The sequence below is a fragment of the Pygoscelis adeliae genome, unplaced genomic scaffold (genome assembly GCF_000699105.1).
Source record: "Pygoscelis adeliae isolate BGI_AS28 unplaced genomic scaffold, ASM69910v1 Scaffold117, whole genome shotgun sequence".
NCBI lineage: Eukaryota > Metazoa > Chordata > Aves > Sphenisciformes > Spheniscidae > Pygoscelis > Pygoscelis adeliae.
The window spans coordinates 3189620-3213298 of record NW_008825270.1 but is presented as its reverse complement, the minus strand read 5'-3'; the positions used below and the strand labels follow the sequence as shown (position 1 = coordinate 3213298).

At 37.6% G+C, this 23679-nt stretch overlaps 1 protein-coding gene across 1 annotated transcript in view; it reads right to left on the bottom strand.

The window, feature by feature from the left end:
• Positions 1–23679, bottom strand: part of EXT2 (exostosin glycosyltransferase 2) — an 80908-nt gene that overhangs the window by 27335 nt on the left and 29894 nt on the right. Inside the window, 2 exon segments of the mRNA XM_009329688.1 lie at positions 4554–4743; positions 16321–16452. Of these exon segments, the coding sequence (XP_009327963.1) occupies positions 4554–4743; positions 16321–16452 (322 nt within the window).

Below are 23679 nucleotides of genomic sequence, written 5' to 3'. Positions count from 1 at the left end.
CCAGTTTCTAAAGCTGTAAAATGGGAATAACCAGTTAATCTACTGGTTATATAGCCAGGATACATACATATTTCTAAATGTTTTGAAGGTACTCAGGTTAAATTAAACCTATAAAAAGCAGTTTCCTTTATTATTTATGTTTTAATATATTTTATTTTGATTTCAAAGTAGACATTAACTTTCTAATTAGCAATCTCGGCATCTACCTAATAATAATGCCACGAATAATGCTACTTACATAGCAGTTTCAAACTATAGGTCTCAAAGAATTTATCTAAGACAATATTGTTATAGTTATCTTAATAGACATGGAAACTGCGGCACAGAAAGAAACGAGTTGCTCCCATTCAGCAGGCAGAAGTTGTGTCTGGTCAGTGCCCCAGCTGTAAGAACTACCTGCCCAAGAAAAATAATTGAAGCATTGGGTTTTTTTAGTGCTCATTAATTTTTGTTTATTTTTCAAGAACCTTGTGAGATAGCCTATGTGTCCTTCACTGTGTTCAGGTACCAGTATGGCAGAACTAGTAGGAACTCAGAGCAGACAGGTGACTAAAGATCAGTCATTTAAGCTTGTACTAGTCACCTTGTGTTTCCTTCATAGTCAGTGGAGGAAAAAAGGGTACTTCTGGAGGGATGATTTAGCTCACCCTAAAATAAATACCTAATGCAGCCTAGATGGAGGTGCTTGTTTCTTTTCACTGATTCTAAAGGAAACGCAGAGTGATGAGCTCAGACTTGCACAAGTAGCTCTCAAACATTTTAAGTTACGAGAGTGGTCCTTGCAAACTCACAAGACAAAGGGAAAAATAATCTTTAAATTGCTACTGATCTCTAGCCCATATACATGCAACTACTTTTTCTCCAACTTTATAGTTTTGTACATTATTTGGGTGAAAACTTTCCAGTCAGGTGTTCATTTAATCAGTTGCCCTCTTAGCTGTTTATTTATTATCAGCCAATGTGACAAAAAATTTGTCAGTCAAGGGAGTTGCATCTGCCTCAACAGGCCTAGATTTGCAAGGAGTTTGTTTTCCATACACCTTGCACACTCCCCACACCTGTTACCATTCCACAGTGCAGCAGCTGAGATCAGCTACAGCCTCTTACCCGCACTGAGGGATGCTCAGCAGTACTGATGGCAGCATGACCACAATTCACTCTCGTCATTCATCTGACAAAAATCACCATTAGTTCATTTTCAGGTCATGCTGACAAATATACCTTTTCACTCAAACTTTACTAAATGCTGAGGACAAGCAAAAAAGGGTTTTTATCTTATGGAATGTTGCATTTGTTGAGGCGTGCAGCATCTTAAATTTTGTGCAATATTTAGAATAGAATATTTCATTTTTATTCTGTTTTCCTCTTAAGTCCTGAGTTTGCTTAGTTTCATTACATAAAGGCATTATTACAAGTACATAAGCATTCATTAAAAAAAAAAATCCAAAACAAAACACAAAACCAAAACACCAACATTAATTTTAGAATTTGCATGTACTTCAAAACTTTCCATTCCCAGGGACAGATTCCCCCTCTTTTCAATACATATTGCTTCGATAACAATGTCATTTTCAATTATATTTTTCTGGTATTGACAGAGGAAAGAAAGGAGCAGCCACATGTCATATTTGTGTGGCACTACGCCAGCTATGTCTCAGGAGACCTAAATCCAATTCTCAATTTCCCACACATAATCACTAAGGAAGACGACTCGGATGTCCTTCACCCAGCCCTCCCACTTACACATGCAAAACAAAACAAACACACAAAGGGTTGCAATGACAAAAGCCAAGATTTGCTTCTGTACCGAAACTTGTTCCTTACATGGAAAGGACCAGGAAATACAGCACTTGATGCTCTAGGAGGTTAAGTGCCTCAGCTTTACTATAACCAATTAAAAGCGAATAGCCATAAAAGAGCAGATACTACTGTAGGGTAATAAACCAGACTTTATCAGTGACCGTGGTGCACATTACAAACTTCAAACTCATTCCTTGCTCTAATCCATCAGAAACTTCCTGGCTTTAACAGGCTATAAACAGCAGAAGCTTTGAAGTTCAAGGATTAGGATCACTAATAGACAGACTGAACGAGAGGCTGGCTGAAGAGCCAAGTGGAATGCCCTGCATGGATCTGGAATAAAACAAGTTAATTTAATCAAACTGACCTCTCTCTTGCCATAGGCCAAGAGATTACAATGGTTATAACAGCAATAAAGGGACAAGAGACACTAGAAACAAATAGTTATTTGCTTCAACGCAACGCTTAGACTAATGTAAGGGCAAAACTGCCTACGCTTTCAATTTTGCTCTCAAATGCACAATTTTAAGCTCTACAGGCAAAGGCTTTTTTTTTTTTTTAAACTAGTTTATGACTTAGTAGTAATCAAGGCAGAAAAACATTAAACACACTTTAATTTTCAAGAATTTCTAAATGCAAGATTAAATAGAATGATTTAACAGAAGACCATTCTAATGATTTATTTGCTTCAACTCTTCTGTATTTCAGACTCACTCAAGGGAAATGTGGAAACAATCCATTTGGGTTAAATCCACCTGCATTCAGTGCTCACATAACTGAATATAACACTAAGTATTTTTGCTTTTAGAAAAAAAAGTCTAACGGCAAAAATTCCAGTTATCATCAATTTATACACAATACTTCTCACTCCAAAGGATTGCAAAACATTTAATAAACCACTAAACTTGAGGTCTTTAGCACAGCATTATTACAAAACACTTTTAAAAGCAAACAATAAAGCTACTCTGCTTTAAACTGGAGCAAGTTGCCAAAATGCCAAATGAGCCAAGTGAATGGTAGCAATAGCTTGGCTCTGAGAAGCTATTAGAAGATGGTAAATTGAGACAAGTGGTCAGGGATTAATTTTTACATTTTATCTTGCCGCTATGCAGAATAGCTAACTTCGAAGAGTGGAAAACAGCAGCAGCTGAAGCCTCTGAAAAGAGAATTACAAAGCAAGGAGTCCTAATGACACGCTTCATTCACTACAGAAGAATCCACAAGGTTCTGTACCACCGAATATAGCATTTTTTTTGAACACATATTCCTAGAAGGCAACATTTCTTCTCCCACAAAATCACCACGTTTTCAGATGAGAATGACAGGTTCATATGTACAGCATGTGGGAAACAAACTCATTTACAGCTACTATATCTACAGTATTTAATCGAGAATGAGAAGAGGCGGCTTTAATTGCCCAGAACAATGCTCAGGATTTCAGTATTAGTGTTTGGAACTTGGAAGAAGCTCATCCTAGGAAGCAATAAGCATGGAAATAAAGCGAGCAGCATTGGAGCGGCTGTCTGGCACTGGAGAGGATTACCACAGGCCAAGCCTAGCTACCTTCTTTTACATGGGGCAATGCCTCCTGGCTCTCCCATTTACTCCATGGTGATTTCGTAAAGGAATTCACCAATGTCAGGACCTATGCTTCCAGCTGAGGACCTCGGAGAGCAGCATGGTCTCGTGAGGCAGACAGCCCGGAGCTGGGAAAAAAGGAAGCTGGTGCAGTGGCGTTATATGGAAGGAGACAGAGAAACATGGGATTAGGATCTTGGATTTGAAAATGTAGGCAGCAAGCTGTGAGGACTGGGCAGCCTGAGACTGAGGTCCTGGCACGAGGGGATACAGTATGGCAGCACGCCAGGCCAGCAGATACCCATGCCAGCAAAGCACACCTCAGCCACTGAAAATTAAACAAATTAATTCAGAGATCTACAGCACTGAGTTCACACTGGAGTCAATAATATACTTTTGAAACCAAATCTTCTTCAAAAAATCTAAACATTTAAATCATTTGGGAAAAGGTCTATGAATGTGCCCTCATTTTACAATAACCATGAATTCAAAAAATTTAATATATCATGCAGACTTCACCAGACTCACTCACAAAGACTATAAAGAGCAACACAGTATCATATGTGTTGGAAACAGAAATATTTTTAAAAAGGCACGTGTCTTGTCTTACTGGGCTAGCTGTAGCATTTTTACAAGATATTCTGGTGGTGTGGGAGCTTCTTTTCAGACACCCAGAATGTCCCAAGTTTTCATTTCATCAGTCACAATATTCACTTATTTTATAGCTCCAAGCATTCTAACTACTTTGCTGCTTTGAACCACATTTGCCCTAGAAAACAGTCTAGCAGAAGTAGTATTCACTGCGATGAGAGAGTGTCTACAGAGAAATAAAACCAAGCATCAACAAATCAAAGATGGGTCTCTCCTTACCACTCCTCAAAATAAAATTAAGGACAGAAATGTTTCTGTAACTATTGCATATGTTACCTTTGATTCACATGTTAGCAGCACAACCACTGGTATGCTTTTTTCTTTTACTCTACTTCAGCTTTTCTCATTTCACTTCCAAAAATATTGCCACAAAAAAATCCAAATTTATTATTTTGAAAGTAACCATGAAATACTTTCCAAAGACATATTAATGAAGTAGAAGAGAGGTCATTCTGTAACAGGTGCAAGCAGGCATGCTACCCCCAGTTTCACCCTCCTCCACCACTCCTACCATGGGGTCTTACCTTCTGGTGGATTCTTATTCTGGTTGTTCCAGACAACTAACAATTTGGATAGACTAGGCACTTTAGACACCTCCGTGATGACTCGGAAAAGGCTCTCCACCCGGTCATAGGTCAGAACTATGGCTGTGAAACCTTGGGACTGAGGTGGGATCAGTGGAAGGAAGAGTGGGTTGCTCACACTGCTCCATTTCTGTGAAGGAAAAAAAGAAAACAGGAAAACAATTCAACTAAAGTGACTTATCACAGTAGGGAGTAATTATTACAGTATGGAGTAATTCACGTAGCCAGGACCTAACCGTCAGATTTGGAATTTGCTCAGATCAGGCAGGTTGACTCTCCAATTCTGTCAACAGTGGACTTCAGCAATTTCTCAAAACCTTTATTCCAATCTCTTTCTTAATTCAATTTTCATTTTTGCCTAACTTTGCAAACATGAGGGGTTTTAGGTAAAAATTGAAGTGGAAGAGGCAGATATGTTTGTGGAGAAGAAAAACCAAGGTGAATTTTGAACCCAGCCAGCATGACTCAATTCTCATTTACTAATCACTAAAAAGACATTTATATTTATAGTCAGGACTCAATAAACAAAGAGAAACTTAATCAGCACTACAATTTCAGAAGCGAAGAAGAGTTAACAACAACAAAATCAAAGCAGCAAAAACATAAACCTGGCATAAAATATGTACCCAAGCAAAAAAGGCAAAAGCAGGCACTAAGAGGAATAATGTACTAGCTTCCACAAAACAGTGTTTGTTCAATGGTGAAAAAAACACCTATTGCATTTAAAAAAAAAAAAAGAGACATGAGATGCAAAGATGAATTTCAGAGAGTTATCTACTCCTTGTGAATTTTAACTAGGGCATCCCTTTTAAGACTTTAAGGGTCTTACTTCAATACACTGCCAGCATAAAGAAGCCAGCTCAGCTGGCAAAAGACAAGACAACTAAATTCTCACTGAATGTGCCAACCTCCTTGGGAGCCGACAACGTGGGGGAGGAAGCAGTGAAGGGACCATTTGACAGGAATGAATGCGCTGGCATTTCAGTCTCAACTTTTCCATTCCAGCTGATGTTCCAAGCAGGGGTCAGACAGAGAAGCAAAGGGAAAAACAAGACCTTTTGGGATGAGGTGAAAAGGGGAGTTGGGAAAGCAGAAACCGAGTGATGCTGTTTTGCAGGGAAGTCTTGAATCCTGTAAAAAATATGAACACTCATAAGAGGTTAGTAACTGCCAGCAGTTTACAGTAATACTGCAAGAATCTCCAGCTAAACTCATACCATAAGCCTGCTTGTATGAGGAGGAAAGCAAGTTTTACAGACTCAAAGTTATCAGCTCATATTTGCAGGAAATAAACTTTGCAATTTGCCGTTTCCTTATTTAGTCTTTGGGTTGCTTTATACACCCAATCACCCTCCTCATGTGTAGTGGTTAGACACCTCTAATTAGAATAACTTCAAGGGCGAGGAGAATAGAGAGCCTATTTACTAAAAGAGATCATAACATTTTGACCATTTTGGCAAAGGAGAAAAAAATATGACATGAATATGATTTCCTTCTACGAACACATCAACACTGAAGGGGGGATAAATACGTGAGGTGAAAAAGAGACACTTAAGATAAGCACAGCATTGGGCACACTGTTTTATCCAGGATGGTCTAAGGGTATGTTCCAGGCAGGGATCTGTCAGTAAGAGTAATACCCTTTAGTAGACTTCCTGAAACAGTTGGATAGACGGACTAGTCTTGAGGTACACATACTTTATCAAGTCTGGTACAAGTAGCACTCAGCATAAACTGTTTGTGAGGTTCCTAATGGAAAGTATGGAGTTCTAGTTTTTACCCAACAGGAGTAATAGGATGATGTAGAAATAGTAACAGCATAATATGGAACTTCAGTTCATGAAAGGGACATGGCTACCTGTGATAGCAGAGGACTACACTCAGTAATTCAGAAAATATATATCCATTAGTTTAGCAACTGATATGTGCAGAGACAAATCTGCTTTCAGATTATTACATTTTCTAAAATTAAAGCTTTTGTAAAATTAGGAAAAATATATATAAGACGACTGGTGGCAGATGGGGACAGTCCTCCAATTTTGCTCCAGCTTCAATAATTCCTACAGCAAATCACAATCCAAAGGTTACCAGAACATAATCCATCTCATTAAAGCTTTACAGACTCGCTTCCACACAACCCCCACCCCAAGACTGCTATTACCCAAATGACCCTTGTAATGTTGAGCAGTTTCTTAAAACAACTTTCAGAAACCTCTTTTCATTAATACTTGAAGCAGACGTTTAATATCATACTCAGTAGAATGCCAAGAAAATCTTACATTTCTGCCCTACGAGAAGAAATAACTGGTAGAGTAATCATATGGACAATGCTGTATTTACTACTTATGGGTGAGTATTGCCACCTAAATAAATGGCTCCCACTTGAAGTTTATCCAGCAACTTTTTCTCTCTGGCCACAGCATTTCCTAACAAATTACTTGCTATAATATCCTTGGAAAAGGATTATTCCTTTTCTATCATCTAAGACTATTTTAAGTACTTACAGAAAAAAATACAAATGTACGTGTGCAAGCACATGCATATGTGCCTAAAAAATTATCATGTTTTCTCTTAAAAACCTAAGTTTTAGGTACATGACAAATTCCAACTTTTACTACTTTCAGAAAGGCATGAAAATTCTCCCCTGCTAGTTATAACTTAGGAAAAATAAGGCAACTTTTGAGGTGGTTTTGCTCGTGCATCTACTAAAGGATGATGGAGGGAGGGAAAATCCTGTAGACACTCACTAATGGATGGGAGAACCAAGCCTCTCATTTGAGAAAAACATTTCAAAAAGGCAATTAAGCATCTCTCAAGTGCCATTAAAAGCCAACCCCCTGCTGCCTGCCTGAAGAGTGTGTCTACAGTCTGAGACCTATTGACCCCACTTTCTGCAGGAAATCGGGCAAATTCAAGCCTCCATAATTTGCTAAAGTCTTCCAGATTTCTGCTTGGGAAAAGCAAACCATACAGGCAATTAATTCAACAGCAACCTAATTAAATCTCCATTATGGCAGCAAAGCATGAAATGGATAATGACATAGGGATGGGTTCTCCCAGTCACTGCTCAAGAAACCAAGTGGTGAAGGAACATTTGCTCCAGTCCTATCTTTATTAACATTCTTGATGGAAATTCACAGGAACTTTCACTCTCAGAGAGAAGAGCAAACAGCAACAGTGGATTGATCATCCATCACCTTTCTTTGACAAAGTGCTGACACTCTGCTATGGATAAGACAACCCTTCACTCTTGCCCTCCCAGCTAATATCATTAGAGGAGCCAGGATAATTAATCTAAGATTAATAGGTTGTTTGCTGTGAATCATTTTTATGGGCAAAAAGGATCAAGTTCAAATGCCAGTTTCCTAAGAGCAATCTCATGTCACTTAGGTCTTGCAATCTCAGTTGTCTGACAGCTCTTTGCAGTTCACATGAAAAGCCAAAGTAGTGCGACCTGAATAACAGTGAGAACTTAGGGATAGTCTGAAGCTGGGGAGAGAGGAGAATTCAGGAATGGGTATGTATACAGGGAAGGATTCAGACTGCTGCAGCTGTCCTGTGCATGCTTTCCACAAGTGTTCATGTATAATCATGCCTTAGAAATAAGGCACCTTCCTTTACTATAGATACATCAAATATTGCTCTCCCTCTTGATTATTAAAAACAACTTGATTCTATTTTAGGAAAAGTTAATACATTAAGGACAAGGTATCAAGGGAGTTGAATTCTCATTATGTGGGATGCTTAAGGTTGGACTTGATGTGGAGTCCTCAGGTTCAAGACAGCAGAGAAGTTTTAAACAGACCATTCTTAGGAAGATACAGAAGTGAGATAGACGGGAGCTTCAGGACATCAATGAACACAACTGGACTGAGAACTGGCCAATCATTATAAATGCTACAAAGCCTCAAAGGTATTGGCAAAATACCAGGCATAACCAAGACAGGGTCCTACCCCAAAACTTCTGATTTGGGTGTGCACTGAGTACCATTGAAAGAGACTTGAAGAAAGACACTGCAGACACATTACAAACTGCATCTCAGAATGGTCTCTAGGAAAACAAGACTGTGTAAGATGTCCTACATTATAGAAGAGAGTCAAGAACTGCCCAGCTATCATTTAGTGGGAAAACTCAGCAACAGCACTTTAGAAGAATAAAATTTCACTGCTCCCATGAACAAGACAGCGGGCTTTCCTCCCTGTGTATTTTATTTTCAACAAGTAAACTCAGTGCTTGTGGTAACCAACATATTAGTGAAACCACAAAGTTTTAACAACAACTTACTGACTTTTAAAAGGACAGAGGTAAGGACAACAGCGTGTTGAACTTAAACAGTAGCTAAGCAGTTCTTCTACACATCTAAGCAAAGCAGGGATATATATCCCCTGCTTCTGTGGGTGTGCCTTTTTCAGCTGGGTTGTTCTGAATATCAGTCTAACCTCAATGTGGTTTCAATTATGAATTACCAGACCAAAAAAAAGCTTTGATTTATTCTATTTTGCTCCAATTATTCATGATAAGTTTCTATTGAATACTTTGAGAAAGTATTTCATCATGCTTCCCATACTCAAGTGGTCATAGGGCAAAACCAAGGGAATTAACCCTCTCTACTTCTCCAGAGCCAACCACTGTGCTTACACTCTGCAGAATCACAAGCCAAGTTGCAGTGGCCACCATTTCATGTTTTGATGAAGATTATAAACCTTCCTCAGAAACATTTTAGCCACATGACACACAGGCGTTTCTACCTATTCCTTCTTGAGTGATGAAATCTGATACTGTCATGAATCATGAATTTTGATTGCCAAAATACATCACGTAACTATAACACTAAGTTATTGAGCATCTTTTTTTTGTTTAGCTGCTTAAATCTGATCAGCTGTCTGAGCCCTTCTGACAGAATCTATTGGCTGAACATTCTTTGATATAAAAACTCAGCTTCAGGCTCATCTCTTCAACCCCTTAATTTCAATAATGTGTCAAAGGAATAGATTTGCAGTGAAAAGAGGAGAATTATCAAGAACTGAGTTCATATTTACAGTTGCCATAATACTTATGCTTTTTGGAATCCCTCCATCAATTTTATTGCCACTCTTCTGTAAGGATAAGAATAATAAGAATATTATAACATTATAACCTTAATAAGAATATTCAAACAACTGGAAAGAGAACCAGGAAAAGGATTCATGTTTTTCTGGGTTGTTTTTTTTTCCCCCTGATGTAAGTCAGCGTAGCAGCTCCTGACCCAAAAAACCCAGGGTATGACATAATCTAAATTGCTTAACGTGCCTTTCATGCTATCAAAGCCGGAGAAAGACAAGGAGTACTAAAAAGATGACTTGTGGAATCCAAAGCAACAAAGTCCCTTTTTTTTTTTTTTTAAAGTTAATGACTCCCATTACATAAAATAAAGCTGCACAGTTATGAAGCCACAGGAGGCACCAGGCAGTGCAACAAACAAGGTGAGAACAACAACGAGACCCTCACCTTTGGCCAGCAAAATTGTGCAGTTCCTTTGGGTGCATCTCAAAACCAGCTTTGCTAAGATTAAAAAACATGTCTCTCACTTGTATGTTTATGTGTCTACTTCTAAGCTAAAGACAAAGCAAAAAGGTCTCAGAGAAAATAAAACTCATCAGTGTTAAACGGTTAGGTGTAGTCTTAAGAACTAAAATGTCATTCAAGCGAAATATATGAAATCCAGTTTCCGATTCTGTCAACGAAATCCAAAAATTTGTTGGTCATGCCTCAAAGGATATAATTTACAATGGAAATAAACCCACACACTAGATACTAGCCACACAACATAGAAAAACTGTGAGGTTATCATTGTGTAAGAGAAGAATCCTAAACTCTGGGCAGGTAAGTTAAATAACCAACTGTTAAATCATGTTTCACACACAAAAATATCAATATTTATAGCTGAGTACATGTGGTATACTCAACTTGTCCATAATATCAACACTGGAAAAACATCGATAAACTGAAATTTATTTAGTATAAGAAAGAATATCTATCTTCTAACATGGTAAATAAAGCAAAATTTCACCCAGCTGATTCAAACCATCACACAAGGTAGCTGGAAATACAGCAGGAACAGAAACTAATATTGCTCAATGGAAAAAATTCCAGATGTGCATTGTCCAGAAAAGTACTAGCTTGTTCTCATTTACAGGTAAATAAAAAAGCATATGTTAATATTTGCTTAACACTTTGAAGATGAGGCATGGTACTAGGATGGAATTACAAACAGTGGCATTATCTGGAGACTGAGGGCTGTAAAATACTAGTCAAAGAGCTTAGAAATAGTTTAATTGTTTAACAAGTGTCAACTGCCTGGTAATTGGCAGAAGCCCACAAAGTATTCTGTAAATGAACATCCTACTTAAGCTTTGCTAAATGAATGGCACTTTTTGCACTAAGTTAATTTGGCTATTTTAGTTTAAACCAAATGATGGTGCTGTTTTCTGCCTCACTGGGAGAAATGAAATCTGGTATGTTTATTGTTCGGCATAGTGATATCCTCAAGTGATTATTAAACTATGGTCTGTATCATCCAAGGTCAAAGCTCAAAAGCAGCCCCTGACAAAAAAAACTCTAATGTTTTATAGGTCTACATTATAAACAGGCTTGAAAGAATTTCAACAAAAGTAACTAAAGAAATCTGGAAAAACCCTGTCTTACTCATTTTTCAGAAACCCGTATATGTTAGCAAGGCATGAGGCAAAGTAAGAGAAGAATTTAAATAATCTACAAAGAAGCACAAGTGAGAAAGTAATTTACCTCTATTAGAGCATAACAAAGTACTTAATTGAAGATAACAGATCACATCTCAAACCTCGGTCATTAGTGCTAATCCAGCCCAAACTGGTAACCATCAGAATGCACACTGCAGAAGCGGTCATTTTCTGGCTTACTTGAACGTAACTGATTGCCCCTGCCTAATGGATAATGGCTGGCCAAGAAATACAAAAGGCATTAAACTCTCATGCTTGCAGCAAAAGGCAGTCTGAGACACAAAGGACTCAAGTGGTCCAGGAATGAATTTCAGGCCCCCAAAACATCATTTGCCCCTCTTCATTAAAAGGAAGAAATATCTTGCAGTGCATTTTTATTGAAAGTACTATTCCATAACATATTAACATGTTATATGCTACTAGTTTTCCACTTCCTCAACAGGATAGTGGACAAGTAGGAAAATAAACCACTTTATAATGTGGGGTTTTTTTCTTTAGAAAAGGCCAACAGTCTTCAGTCAACCCATACAAACACACAAAACTCTTGGATCACTTCCTCCATGTAATGTACTAAGTATGGAGTTAACTGCATATGCATTTATCTTCTGTGTACCTTATATTCCCTCCTGCACTGCTGCTGCATCCACACTGTGGTGAAGATACTCAGGCAACAGTCTCACTAATATTTGAGCCAATATAAGCCAAACTAACGCCAAAAAAAGCAGCCTTCCAGCCACCCGGTCCCTCCCTTGCTCTCCCCTCCCCCCCCCCTTTTTTTTCCCCTTTTGCTGGGTAAGTTTTACATGAGGAAAATTATTTCAGTTAATTCACCACAAGTGAATTAGAAAGTTCAAAAAGAAGGTAGCACACAGAGAGAGAAATAGTCCAACCGTATAAGAGTGCAGAGCTGCCTCTTTTGGCAACAGTACCTGCTTATAGTGGTTTAAAATGTTTGGGAAATTACAGACTCAACACAAGGTGTTTCTTTGTGTTGAGACTTGAGGAATATCTGGGGAACAGGAATAAAGCTTATCTATATGCAGATCTAGCCATAAGCATGCCTCACTGATTTTAAATGCGTGAATATCACTTTCATGCTGACTGTCCAAGATAATAGCCATCCCCTCAGATACAAACATCAATGTAATTTTGCTGAAAAGAGAATAATCATTATTATGTTTGCAGATATGTCCTAATTCCTAATTTGAAGTATCAGAGTTCAAAATAAAGGAAAGAGAAGATCTTCAGAAAATAGCCACAAGTCCCTACTGGTCCTACTTTGCAAGTGACATCAAACTTGAGGCAGCCTTTTGTGAAAAATGCAGCTTTCTCTTCGTAGGTGGTGTTGCTACAAACTTATTTAATCGAATATTTGAGGCTCCTAAAAATCTCTTTTATCTAGCACTCTTATAGGCTGTAATCTGTTAAATGTTTGCTAACTCAAAATAGATTCAATTCTACTGTACTATAATCAAAACAATAAAAGGCAGTACTACATGAAATAATAGGAAATAGACTGAAATTAGATGATGAATCTTAAAACTGGAAACAAACTCCTGAGGCTGCAATAGCTCAACAAAATGCAGAGCAAAATGTGCACCTTGGAGAGTTATGAGCTACCCTAATTGTCAAAGTAGAAATAGTGTTTTTACCGCTTTATTTTACACCTGAAGCAGTTGTAACAATTGAGCAGCAAAGCAATTAACAACCAGGACATTTTACCAAGCTCTGTTTTTCTGTTACTTTGCAGGATCCTAGTGACATATTAAGCAAAATTAACCCCTATAAGCACACAAAGAAAAAAAAAACTTAAACCAAGGAGACAGGCAGGTAAGCAACCACGGCCAAGGATTCTCTCTAGCTAAGGATTCTCCTCTGCGTGACGATCTTGCACAGACAGCAAGCTCTTCTTTCTGTTAGAAAGGTGTATTTGTCCTAGCAAGCAAGCTCATAAACCCATTAAAGCTGGCCTTTTCTGTATAAATATTCCATAGGCAAATCCATGCTCTCATTTTCAAAACCTCACTACTCAGAGCACGGGAATCTGAGCTTTATTAACAGCCTTGTACTGATTAAAGAAGTCGCTGGCTAATTTCAGTAAGCCCCCCGCCTTAAAATGGTGATTGCACCTCTGCACCCTCCATTAATCTGCCTACAGCTTCTACATACTCTTTCTGCAACTCCACATTCTTATCTAAACTGCATAAGGGGAACAAGAGCATATAGAAGCGCACTGCATTTAACCCTTACTGGCCACAACATCACAAGGAACAACAAGCAGAGCTAGAGGAACTGGATGCTGAGCCATCCGAGTTTGAAGACAGAATACACATGGCAAGTTCTGGAGGTACAGCTCTGGCCAGTAACATAAGAATTTATGACACCCAGTTACTCACACATTTCACTGTGGTATTAATGTTAACTCACAGGTGCTTCATTTTACCAGTTACCTATATCCTGGCTCTGGGGCCAACCTGAAATAATTTGCTTTAAATGTTTCAGTCTTGGAGTTTATTTAAAGAATATGGCAATTTTCTTGCAAATGAGGAACACATTCAAGTCATCTTTAGTTATTTTGTCTTCTTATCAGTTAGAGGATACAGTTGCCATCTTCTGCTACCTCAAATGTACATACATTTCTGCCTTCCAACTACAGTGTTTCATCCAGGCTTACTAGAAATTGTAACAGTGCTATGAGTGGACATTAGGCACCAGCTTAGATGAGAAACACTCAGGCTCAAGTGGATCATCGTTCCCTTGACAAGTAAGATACCAACTGTGGAATTCCAACTAGCACAATTATTTAAAAAAAAAAAACCAACACTAAAATTAAATTATTGACTTATTAAATTTAGTAGCAGATACTGTATGTATCATCACCTTCTAAATTGTCTGAAGTTAGAAATCAGCTGAGTCCTGAAAAACATGCTCCCCTATAGACCACAACTGTAATATTCTCTCACCTCAAAGAGATAAAATATATTCACAGAAAAAAAAATTAATAATGTCAAAGATACACTGGAGAAGGCTCCAGTTATTTGCTTTGAATGAAAGAACAAGGGTCAAAACCAAACAGTATTAGCTGGCTTAAAAAATAAAATTAAAAAAAAAAGAAAAAAGAGCCTCATGGAAGGAAATTTTCATACATGCTCAGAGTAGCTATCAAAATCCCCAGTTAAAGATATCACAGGATTGTGTACTGCTGTTCTACAAATTTAACTGCTCTTGAACAATTCCCGATCTGAATTCTATTTTCTTTGACCCTCTGAGAAAGGGTCACAAGCACTCTGTGTTGCTGGCTAATATGGAGCTTACACAGCCCATAAAGGAACTTTTAATGATATTTCTGTTTCATATCGAAGCAAGAAATGAATTCATGCACATACTAAGCAATTTTCATAGACTAGGATAAACATCAGATTCTTTCAACTGAGACATAAAACCACCAAGGAACTGACCATTCGTGGCATGAGAGAGGCATGATACGAGGTGTTAACTCCGATGTCCTGGACAAATTCCAGCCCGTCTAATTGCAGTCAGCCTTCTAACTTTTCTTTGCAATTGCACATCGATACAACATTCCTGCCTACTCCTTGTACTGCCCTAGCGCGGGACTGCTGTTACGTGTTCCTCCACAGTTTCAGAGTTCTGTTCTGTATGTTGCCGTGTCTGTGGTCATAAACCTTCTGCTTAAGAACCTCTAGGTTGAATGACTAATACAAATATTTTTTCCAAGTTTATATTAAAAAAAAAAAGAAAAAAAAAAGGAGCCTGCTTGTTGCTCAGAGTAAGATTAGCTTCCCCAGAAATAGATGGGTTGCCAGTATAGGAGAGAACCCAGGAGATGGTTTTGTGTCCCCTTTAAAGCCTGAGTAATCCTAAAGCCATTTTCTTCATTTTACTAGGTGTTTCAAGGTGCTTGTTTTGCTAGCATAATCTGAAAGCGTTAAGATGTTCTGATCCCCTTCTTGCAGAGTACGTACTGACTTCTTGTGCAGCTTAATTTCTTCCTTAAATATTGACAAGTGTCACGTTTGCTCTCTAGGCAATGACAACAGTAGATTACTAATGCCTTTGGCTAGGCAATGGAAAATCATGTTCTGAAACACAGCAATGAGCTTCTAACTCTTTGTCAGCAACTGTTCACACTCGATCGGCCTGAAGCGTTTAAAGTAAAACACACTCTACTCCTGAGTACTCCTACCCAGCTTTCAGAGAAACTCTCTCTAAACCATCATAAAGTGAGACAGTTAACAGGTTTGGTTTTATTAGTAAAACAAAACTATTTTTTATATTTTGACACAGAGAAAATTAACTGATTATGAGTGAAAATCATCTGCAGGCTTTTATATAGTAAAAAATCAGAACCAGCTGCTTGGTGCAGAAGGTCAATTAATACTCCAGTGTTTCTTCTTAACAGAGGTGGGTTCAACCGGTGAAACTTTTTTTTTAATAAAAAAAAAAACACAGCAAAACTTTGATCATCAGTTTCTGTATATGAGAAATTATGTAGAAACAACATGGAGAAAATTGTAGGCATAGGAATAATTTCATCAGAATTACATGAAAGAGCCTTGCAGATTGTTTAAGATCTTCAGTAATTCCACCGACTACTTCCACTGCAGTTACTCATTTTTAATAGCACTAAATTCAACAGAACTAAAGAAGTGTGTGTGTACGCATGCATGCAAAATAAATAAATATATGAACAAGCAAGCAATTTAGCGCATGCACCAGCAAAAGTTAAAAGTTCGCATTTCACTGCCAGGACATAAAATGAACTGCTAGTTATTTTGCCAGTTGTCATAAAATATATTAGCTTCATCTATGCAAGTTACCAACACAACACACATACACACAAACACACACACAGAATTATTACCAAGTTTCATAGCACATACCTTTTACATGAGAAAAAAAAAACAAACCCACAATTTGTTTTATGAGTGAATCAAACAAATTTACTTACCACAGCTGGGGGATCATTCCATTCTTCATAAGAAATGGCAGCATATGGGTAAATTCTATCATTGATAATCTGAAGAGTAGCAAGAGCAATTGCTTTCATCGATCGAAAATATGCTTCCCAAAACCACCTTGCCTGTAAAGAGAATGAAGTTCACTTTCACATTGCACAGATCCAGTGCTTAATAATAAATTTTAGCTTGCCATGCACAATCTGCTCCATGCAGTCTACAAGTCAAGTGGAAATTAAATTAGGAAGCATGTTTATTGTAGCTAGGATATTTCCATAGAGCCTGAAGGCTTCAAACTCAACCCCACCCCCCCAAAAAACAGGATTTACAGCCAATAAAAAGAAGCAGCAGCATTACTTTGCAAGTGATAAAATAGAATGAGAATACTCGAAGGAATCAGTTACTTTCACGCTTCTATCACGTTTTCCTCTTGAAAAATGTCAAAAGCAGTTTGACCATAGAACAGAAGAAATTGCTGTTATACTCAGTTTTTCCAAGGCAGAGGAATCCACAGTGCAGCTAAATAGCCAAATAAAAGCATGCAGCCTAAAAGGTGGAACTTAAAAGTCACCTTTTAACATCAATATTAGAGACAGCTGATCAGCTAGAGAATTTCAGTACTCATGAACTCTACCAAACTAATACCTTCCCAAGTCTTCCAAAAAACAAATATTATTTATACAAGTAAATAGTAAGATTTTTACATAAAAGTACATGCCTATGCCAATTTGTTACAATCATTAATCTAGCCTAATTTACAACACAGGCAGTGTAAAACTGCTGAAGTGAAGCATGTGATTTTCTTATACACGGATGCACTGAATTTCACAGATGAGTCGTTTTCAAGCTAAGGTCCTGTATGGCAAGTTTTAATCTTGTCCCAGTTTCTATGTAAGACAAAAATGCTGGAAGAAATGCAGGGTTTTGGAAATGAAAATGTTGGCTTATCTGATTCTCTGTTAGAGACATAAACATACTTTTTAAATGCCTAGAACCATCAAATGATTCTGTAGGACCCCATCCAACCCAGAAGGAAACACGTTTTGCCAATAAATGTAGTTCAAGAGTTTTGGCCCAAGAAATGTGAATTTTTTTCAACCTGATTTTTCTTCAGGAAACTCCAGCACCTTGAAGTGTCCAGAAGGTAATTTAACTTGCAGTCTCCCTGTGGTTCAGTATCAACTATAAGAGTATGCGTTTGCATCTAGGTTGTAGAACAGTTAAAACAAAAGCTTCCAATTATAAAAAAAAGTCTTAAGAAGCTTCCAGAGCCAGAATACAACTGAAGACAACATACAAATTTGGCCAAGTGCTATTTTGCTCTTGCCATGGATTCCTTAAACAGCAAAAAGGCTCTACAGACAGGCTGGTTTTAATCACGTGCTATGAGAATATTAAATAATATAATTTAGAATATTAAGTTATTGAAGGAATACCAAGCTTTTGGAGGTACAGACTTTAAGATGAACCAAAAAGAACTCTCATTTAGCTGTTGTTGCCAGCGTGTCTCACTCTGCAGGTCATTACTTTTTAACAGAAGACAAAGAGTGATTCCTACATGTACACTTTGTGCTGGAGCATTCCTAGGCTAAATAACAGTGTACAGGAAAGATTACAAGTAGGGAAAATGTAAATTCACAAGCAAACTTGCACATGTTCATGCATATGCTACCCTGTACTTCACTCTAAGTGTAAGCTATGTGATTCAGAACTAAAGACCTATTGCCGAAACACTGGCCCTAAAACTCTAGTTTGTGGGTAGTTTGTAAAACAGGTTGTTCAGAATAGTTCTGTTAAATATTTAAGATTTAAAAAATCCATGTTACCATTAAAAAAGCAAACTAGGAAACTAGGAACGAGACAAGTACTCTCTGGAGCACTACTTTTATTGTGAGAAAACATTAACAACCATAAGCCTTACTACTTCAGAGTATTTCAAAATTTTATTAAGGAGACTGATAAGTATGTCCAAAAATTACACTTCTCTGGAGCTTGTCATTCAGAAAGAGTGCAAAGCAATTTCACTCTAGAACGGAATCACTTCCCTCTTCTTATTTCTCTCCCTGGTAGGACTTAACAGCTGGATAACAGGCCAATTACCAAGAACATAGAACAAAATGAATATTACATCCAACTGTAAAAGCAGAAGAATTATATAAACAGGTAAGAATAAATAATGTCTGCCTTCCTAACATACCAAAAAGACACTAAATAAAGCAAACACTATATGCTAAGCAAAGACTTAAGTATTCCTTCCCTTATGCCCCATTTCTTAAGAAAAATGTATTATCCAGAACTCAGCAGCAACTGGTTTAAAAAAAAAACAAAACAGAAGTAGATTAAGAATTAAAATGGACGAGAACAGTGAACCTCTCTATTAAAGTATCCTAAGTAAACAAGAGCAAGAACACAGATTTCAAATTTCATTTTCACATTAAATAACAGTTTAGAACCACTGCTATAAGGAGCACTAAGTAGGAAGGAGAAATTATTTTATGTAGCCTTTTAACATATAACTTTATAAAGCAATTAAGTGGCTACTAATTGTGTGAAATACACACAGGACCATGTTTTTCATTGTTATTAAATGACAACATTCCTATACTGTTCTAACTCTAAGATTGTTTATTAATACTGTAATATCTATGATTATCTAGCTTCATAACAATCAAAGCTGTTTTTCCTCCTTCGGCAGAACTAGGATGGATCTGATCTAGCTTCTCTTTGCTGAAAGAATGTTTGCAATGTCAGGCAAGATTACACCTTTATACCAGCAGCAAAACTGGAGAAGAGTGCAGAGGGCATTTACTTTTTATAGACTAATATTTATGTAATTAATTTTTTGTGAAGAGCTAGAAAGTGTTCCCACAGTTGGTTGTAATTTTTTGGAGTTGTGTTTCTTTAAGGCAGAACTCAAAACCTTCTAAGGGGATTTGAAGTCTCCAAACAGATGTTTCAGGGTCTCATTACTTCCTCGCCACCTTGTTTGCTTTTATAAAGCAGAACTGATTAACATGGCTTGCTAGTGTCTGCTGCTCAGCATGCTAAGTTACTAAACAATTTGGGAAAGTTTTCTGTTGGGAAGATGTATGCCGATTTGAAATGTATTTTCTGCTCTACTTGGTGTGGTTGAAAAGCTTATGTTGGAATGTAACAAACACATACTGGGAGGGATAAAAATCTCATGAACTTGTTTGGGATACAGGAGAGAGAAACAACAACGACGAGAAAAAAAAGAGACAGAGATCTGTTCCTGACTCTTATGCCAACTTTCTTAGTATTCTTACATAGTTTTTCTGAGCTGTCCATTTCTCTTTTCCATATCTATGAATTCAGATGACAATACTCGAGAGTTTTATATGTATATACATACTTATACTGTTATATACTCAAGAGTAGCTTTAATACATCCGTTAATGTTTGTAAGGTATTGCAATTATAACATACTAATTAGAGCTACCTGAAAGCCTTTCAGGATCTTGAAATAAATGATCCATAATTACAGATCTTGTCTTCCACATAGCATTGATTATACACAGTCTACAACTATGATATGGTCAAGCTACCATTCCTTTCAACTCGAACTGAAACTAATTTCTAGTACTCTAGTAGTCTGCTTGATGAGGTTTCAGAATTTTCTAAGGAAACAAACTATGTGGACCACAGACTTGTAGAGAATGCTAACTTTCTATACAACTAAATATTGCTTAGGTCACGGGCAATCTAAATTGTAAATAAAGATCAAACATGTACTTTGTATAACTGCCAAAACGACAGAGATGAACATATGTTAACCTATGGGATCTTGTTCTGGGTATATGGCTTACCAGCAATTGCAAACAGGTATTTAAGAAACACAGCTTCTCTTCCCCTTCTAAATTTCTAGATAAATAGAAAATCTAGGATAGATCCAAGATGAAAGACAGAAAAGCATTATTTTCTAAAACAGTTTTACCAATGTGTGGAAGAGTCAAATGTAGAGTACTGAGTGACTTGACTGACAATGAGAAATACATGATATTATTGGGTTGCCCAATGGGTTGGAATTGACTGGAATCTCTTATAATACAATAGATTCCCCATGAAATTAATTTGCCTGAATTCAATTTCCACAGAAAATTTTACAAAGCCAAGACAGCCTCACCATGAAAGCCAAAGACTGAAGGAATTGAAGACCAAACTCTCCCCTCTTTCCAAGAGGTAAGCTCTGCAGACCAAGGTCACAAACATGGGCATGCCCACAGATAGCTCTAAGTTGTTTCTCTTCCTTCCTCCACACCCATTTCAACTGCCGCATCCTCATTAGATCAGGCAGAAAAACCCACCACTTTCTGTAAAGGCTAAAATTGCTTAATATAATGTAGAGGTATTAATTTATCCCTACAAATACATATGCACACTTTGAGGAACACTAGCAATATCTGTAGGACAGAAGAAAAAGTTTAGAAACTTTTTGTAGTTTTCTTCCTCAAAACTGTAGATGGTATGGGAAATTTTGCATTCCTTCAACCAAGTAAGCAAGCATCCAAACCAAAAGTTCAATTCCACTTGTTTTCAGTTCCAGGATTTTGTTCAGGTGGACTACAAAGAAACTAAACTGACAATATTCAGCACATACTGGTACAGGCAAGAGCTTGGGACAGAAGCATTTGCAGTTGTTTTCATAGGAGACAACAGGCAGCAGCACAGAGCAATAGGGTAGCCTACTCACAGAAAGTAACATTTATTTAGGTAAGGTGTTATTTTCCTAAGAAATAAACACACTTGGGGGCCTAGCATCTCTTTATAAGCTCTTTACAAGCCAGCATAGCATCAGGTTACAAAGACCATTCATAATAATGTTTATAAGTTCTAGTGTTAATGCCACTAATGGTGCTCCGGTGTAGAGTGCAAGACAGATCAATGTAAATCTTTTGATTAGTTTGTGAAAAGAAAAACACTGGGCATGAGGCAAGGAAAAGAATACTTTCTGTAACATTTAGATCAAGGGGAAAACAGTCCATGAAAAGAACTTTCTAGCCTCCTGTTTTTTCACAGCCTGTAATTTGGTGGAGTTGGTAAAGTTAGCAAAAGGGGAAAAAACCAAGATTTGCTAAAGAGTAGTAAAAGTTAACTGCCCATAAACCACCACTTCTCTCAGCTTCTAGGCCAGGCGCCATGATGCTGTAAGATTTTGCCCCACTGCAGGAGTTCAGTGTTTCTAAAATGCCTTGAAGAGGTTTATGAGGCCTTGAAATATAACCATTTTCACACTGGCTGGGGTGACTCTACTTAAATGCTTTTCCTTCTCGATGGCTCTTGGTGTTCCTGGTTTTTACTCCCTGACCAGCTGGGTTAGGGAAGTCTGGCCGAAGAAAAGAGCGTGGCCTAGCTGCTGCAGCAGCGCTGGCCTGGAAGCTTGGTGATCTTACTTTTAATCCTGGTTCTGTTACTTATTTACAGATAAATGTTTGACATTCATTTTATTTCCTGCTTCTACTTCAGCCTCTCAGCAGTATGTGTAATATTCACTTCACAGAGATGTTGTGAGACTTAACCATTCTAGACCTTTCAAATTTTGGGATGGATAGAAGAACAGAAAAAAAGTTAACTTTATCCTCTCATTAGTTGTAAAAAGAAACCTTAAACTAATAAAACTAATATTTAGCTAAGCAATGCTACCAAAGTAACTGACTGTGGCAACCCTTTGCTAAAATGTGTGCCTTCAGCAGAGATATAAAAGATATTACAAGAAATACCTACAGCTCTGCTGTGTATCTAACAGCTCTGGGCATGGAAGTTCGTCCACTAAGACCTTCAGGCTCTTAAGTTACATGTGATACCATTATATAAATCAAATGTTTTTTAAGTTATTGAGACCTAACAAGTTATTGCCCATCAAGCAAGCTACTATAATTGGTCACAGGCAACCTCCCCATAACCTCTTTCCACTGTGCAGCAGGATTAGATAGGCTACTGAGGTTCAAGATAAACTGAATTATTATATATTTGCCCCATACTAAAGATGCATATGAGGATAGCTGATAATATATAATAATCAGATAGCAAGCTTGACCTCTCAAGCCCCCTATTGCCCCCCCCGCCCCAAGGTAAAATGGGACTGAAGAGAGGGCGTAAGTTCCTCTTTTGGAGGAACAAGCATTTTATAAAAAGTTTCCCAAGACAAATTTTAGGTTCAGACTGAGGACCCTATAACCCCAAATTCCCACATTTTTCTGCCTATGAATTGTAATCTGCCCCCTCTTTCTGGACTGCCTTACTGTTTCTACAGCTGGTTCCCTGTTCCAACAACTTCCTTGTTGACCACACATATCACTTTTAGTATGCAGTTCTTTAGCAAAGATGATACCAGCTGGGTCAGCTAAAACCAGTGCCATCTTTGTTTCTTTACACAGGCTTATGAGAAACCCTCAGAAGACTTTATACTATTAAGAATTAGACAGTAATTTGTTGTTTCTAGAAAGTGATAAGAATTTGGGTTAAAAAAAAAATGTTTATTTGGTTTAGGACCCTTAGCAATATCACACAATCAAGTTCAACACACCTAAAGCTGGCTGGCTCAATCTTCCCTCTGTGATCAGTGGAAAAAAAAATGGGTCATTCAGAGAGAAATTTAGAGCTCTGGTACCTTACAATACCTCCTGAACAATCCGTTCTCCTCTTATTAAGGGAGCATGAGAGGACAGAGTAAGTGACCAGCTGTGGGCCATGATCCTTCTTTCCCTTAAAGCCCTAGCTTCGAAAATGATCTGAGGGCACTCTCATTTTCCCTGGAGAGGCACGAAGATTTGAAATGAGAACAAACAAGAATGTAGGGTACATTTTTCAAGAATAATTCATGTGTTTCAGGCTATGGGAAAAACATAAGAGCCATGCTCTGAAAAGTTGGCTCACTTTTGCGTTACCAGTACAATTACCCAAAACAGGAGGTAACCTCTTTAGAAATGGCAATCTGAAAGTAAAAATTAAATTCTTGTCCCCATACACAGACTACTATATAGGAATTTTAAGAGTTAATCCATTAAATCAATGCAATACTGGTAAAATCATGCTAACTTGCCTGAAACTGAAAAGCTTTCTGAATTATTTTAATGTTTTATAGAAGATCAGATTAAAAGCACTTTTCAAATTTGACGTAAGCTGTTTGTGTGGCGTCTATTTGTCAACACGGACCTATCCAAGAAAAGCAGTAGTGTAGGCATTGTATAAAGAGTGCTCATAACATCAGCATGCCACTTAAGGCTAAAAAATGGGGGTAGCAAGGAATTGCACTTTTGGGGGTGTCTGATCACTTCAGATAAAGACTAATCCGTAATTCCGTTTTCCCAAAGCTCAAACCAGAAGTTTCTCCA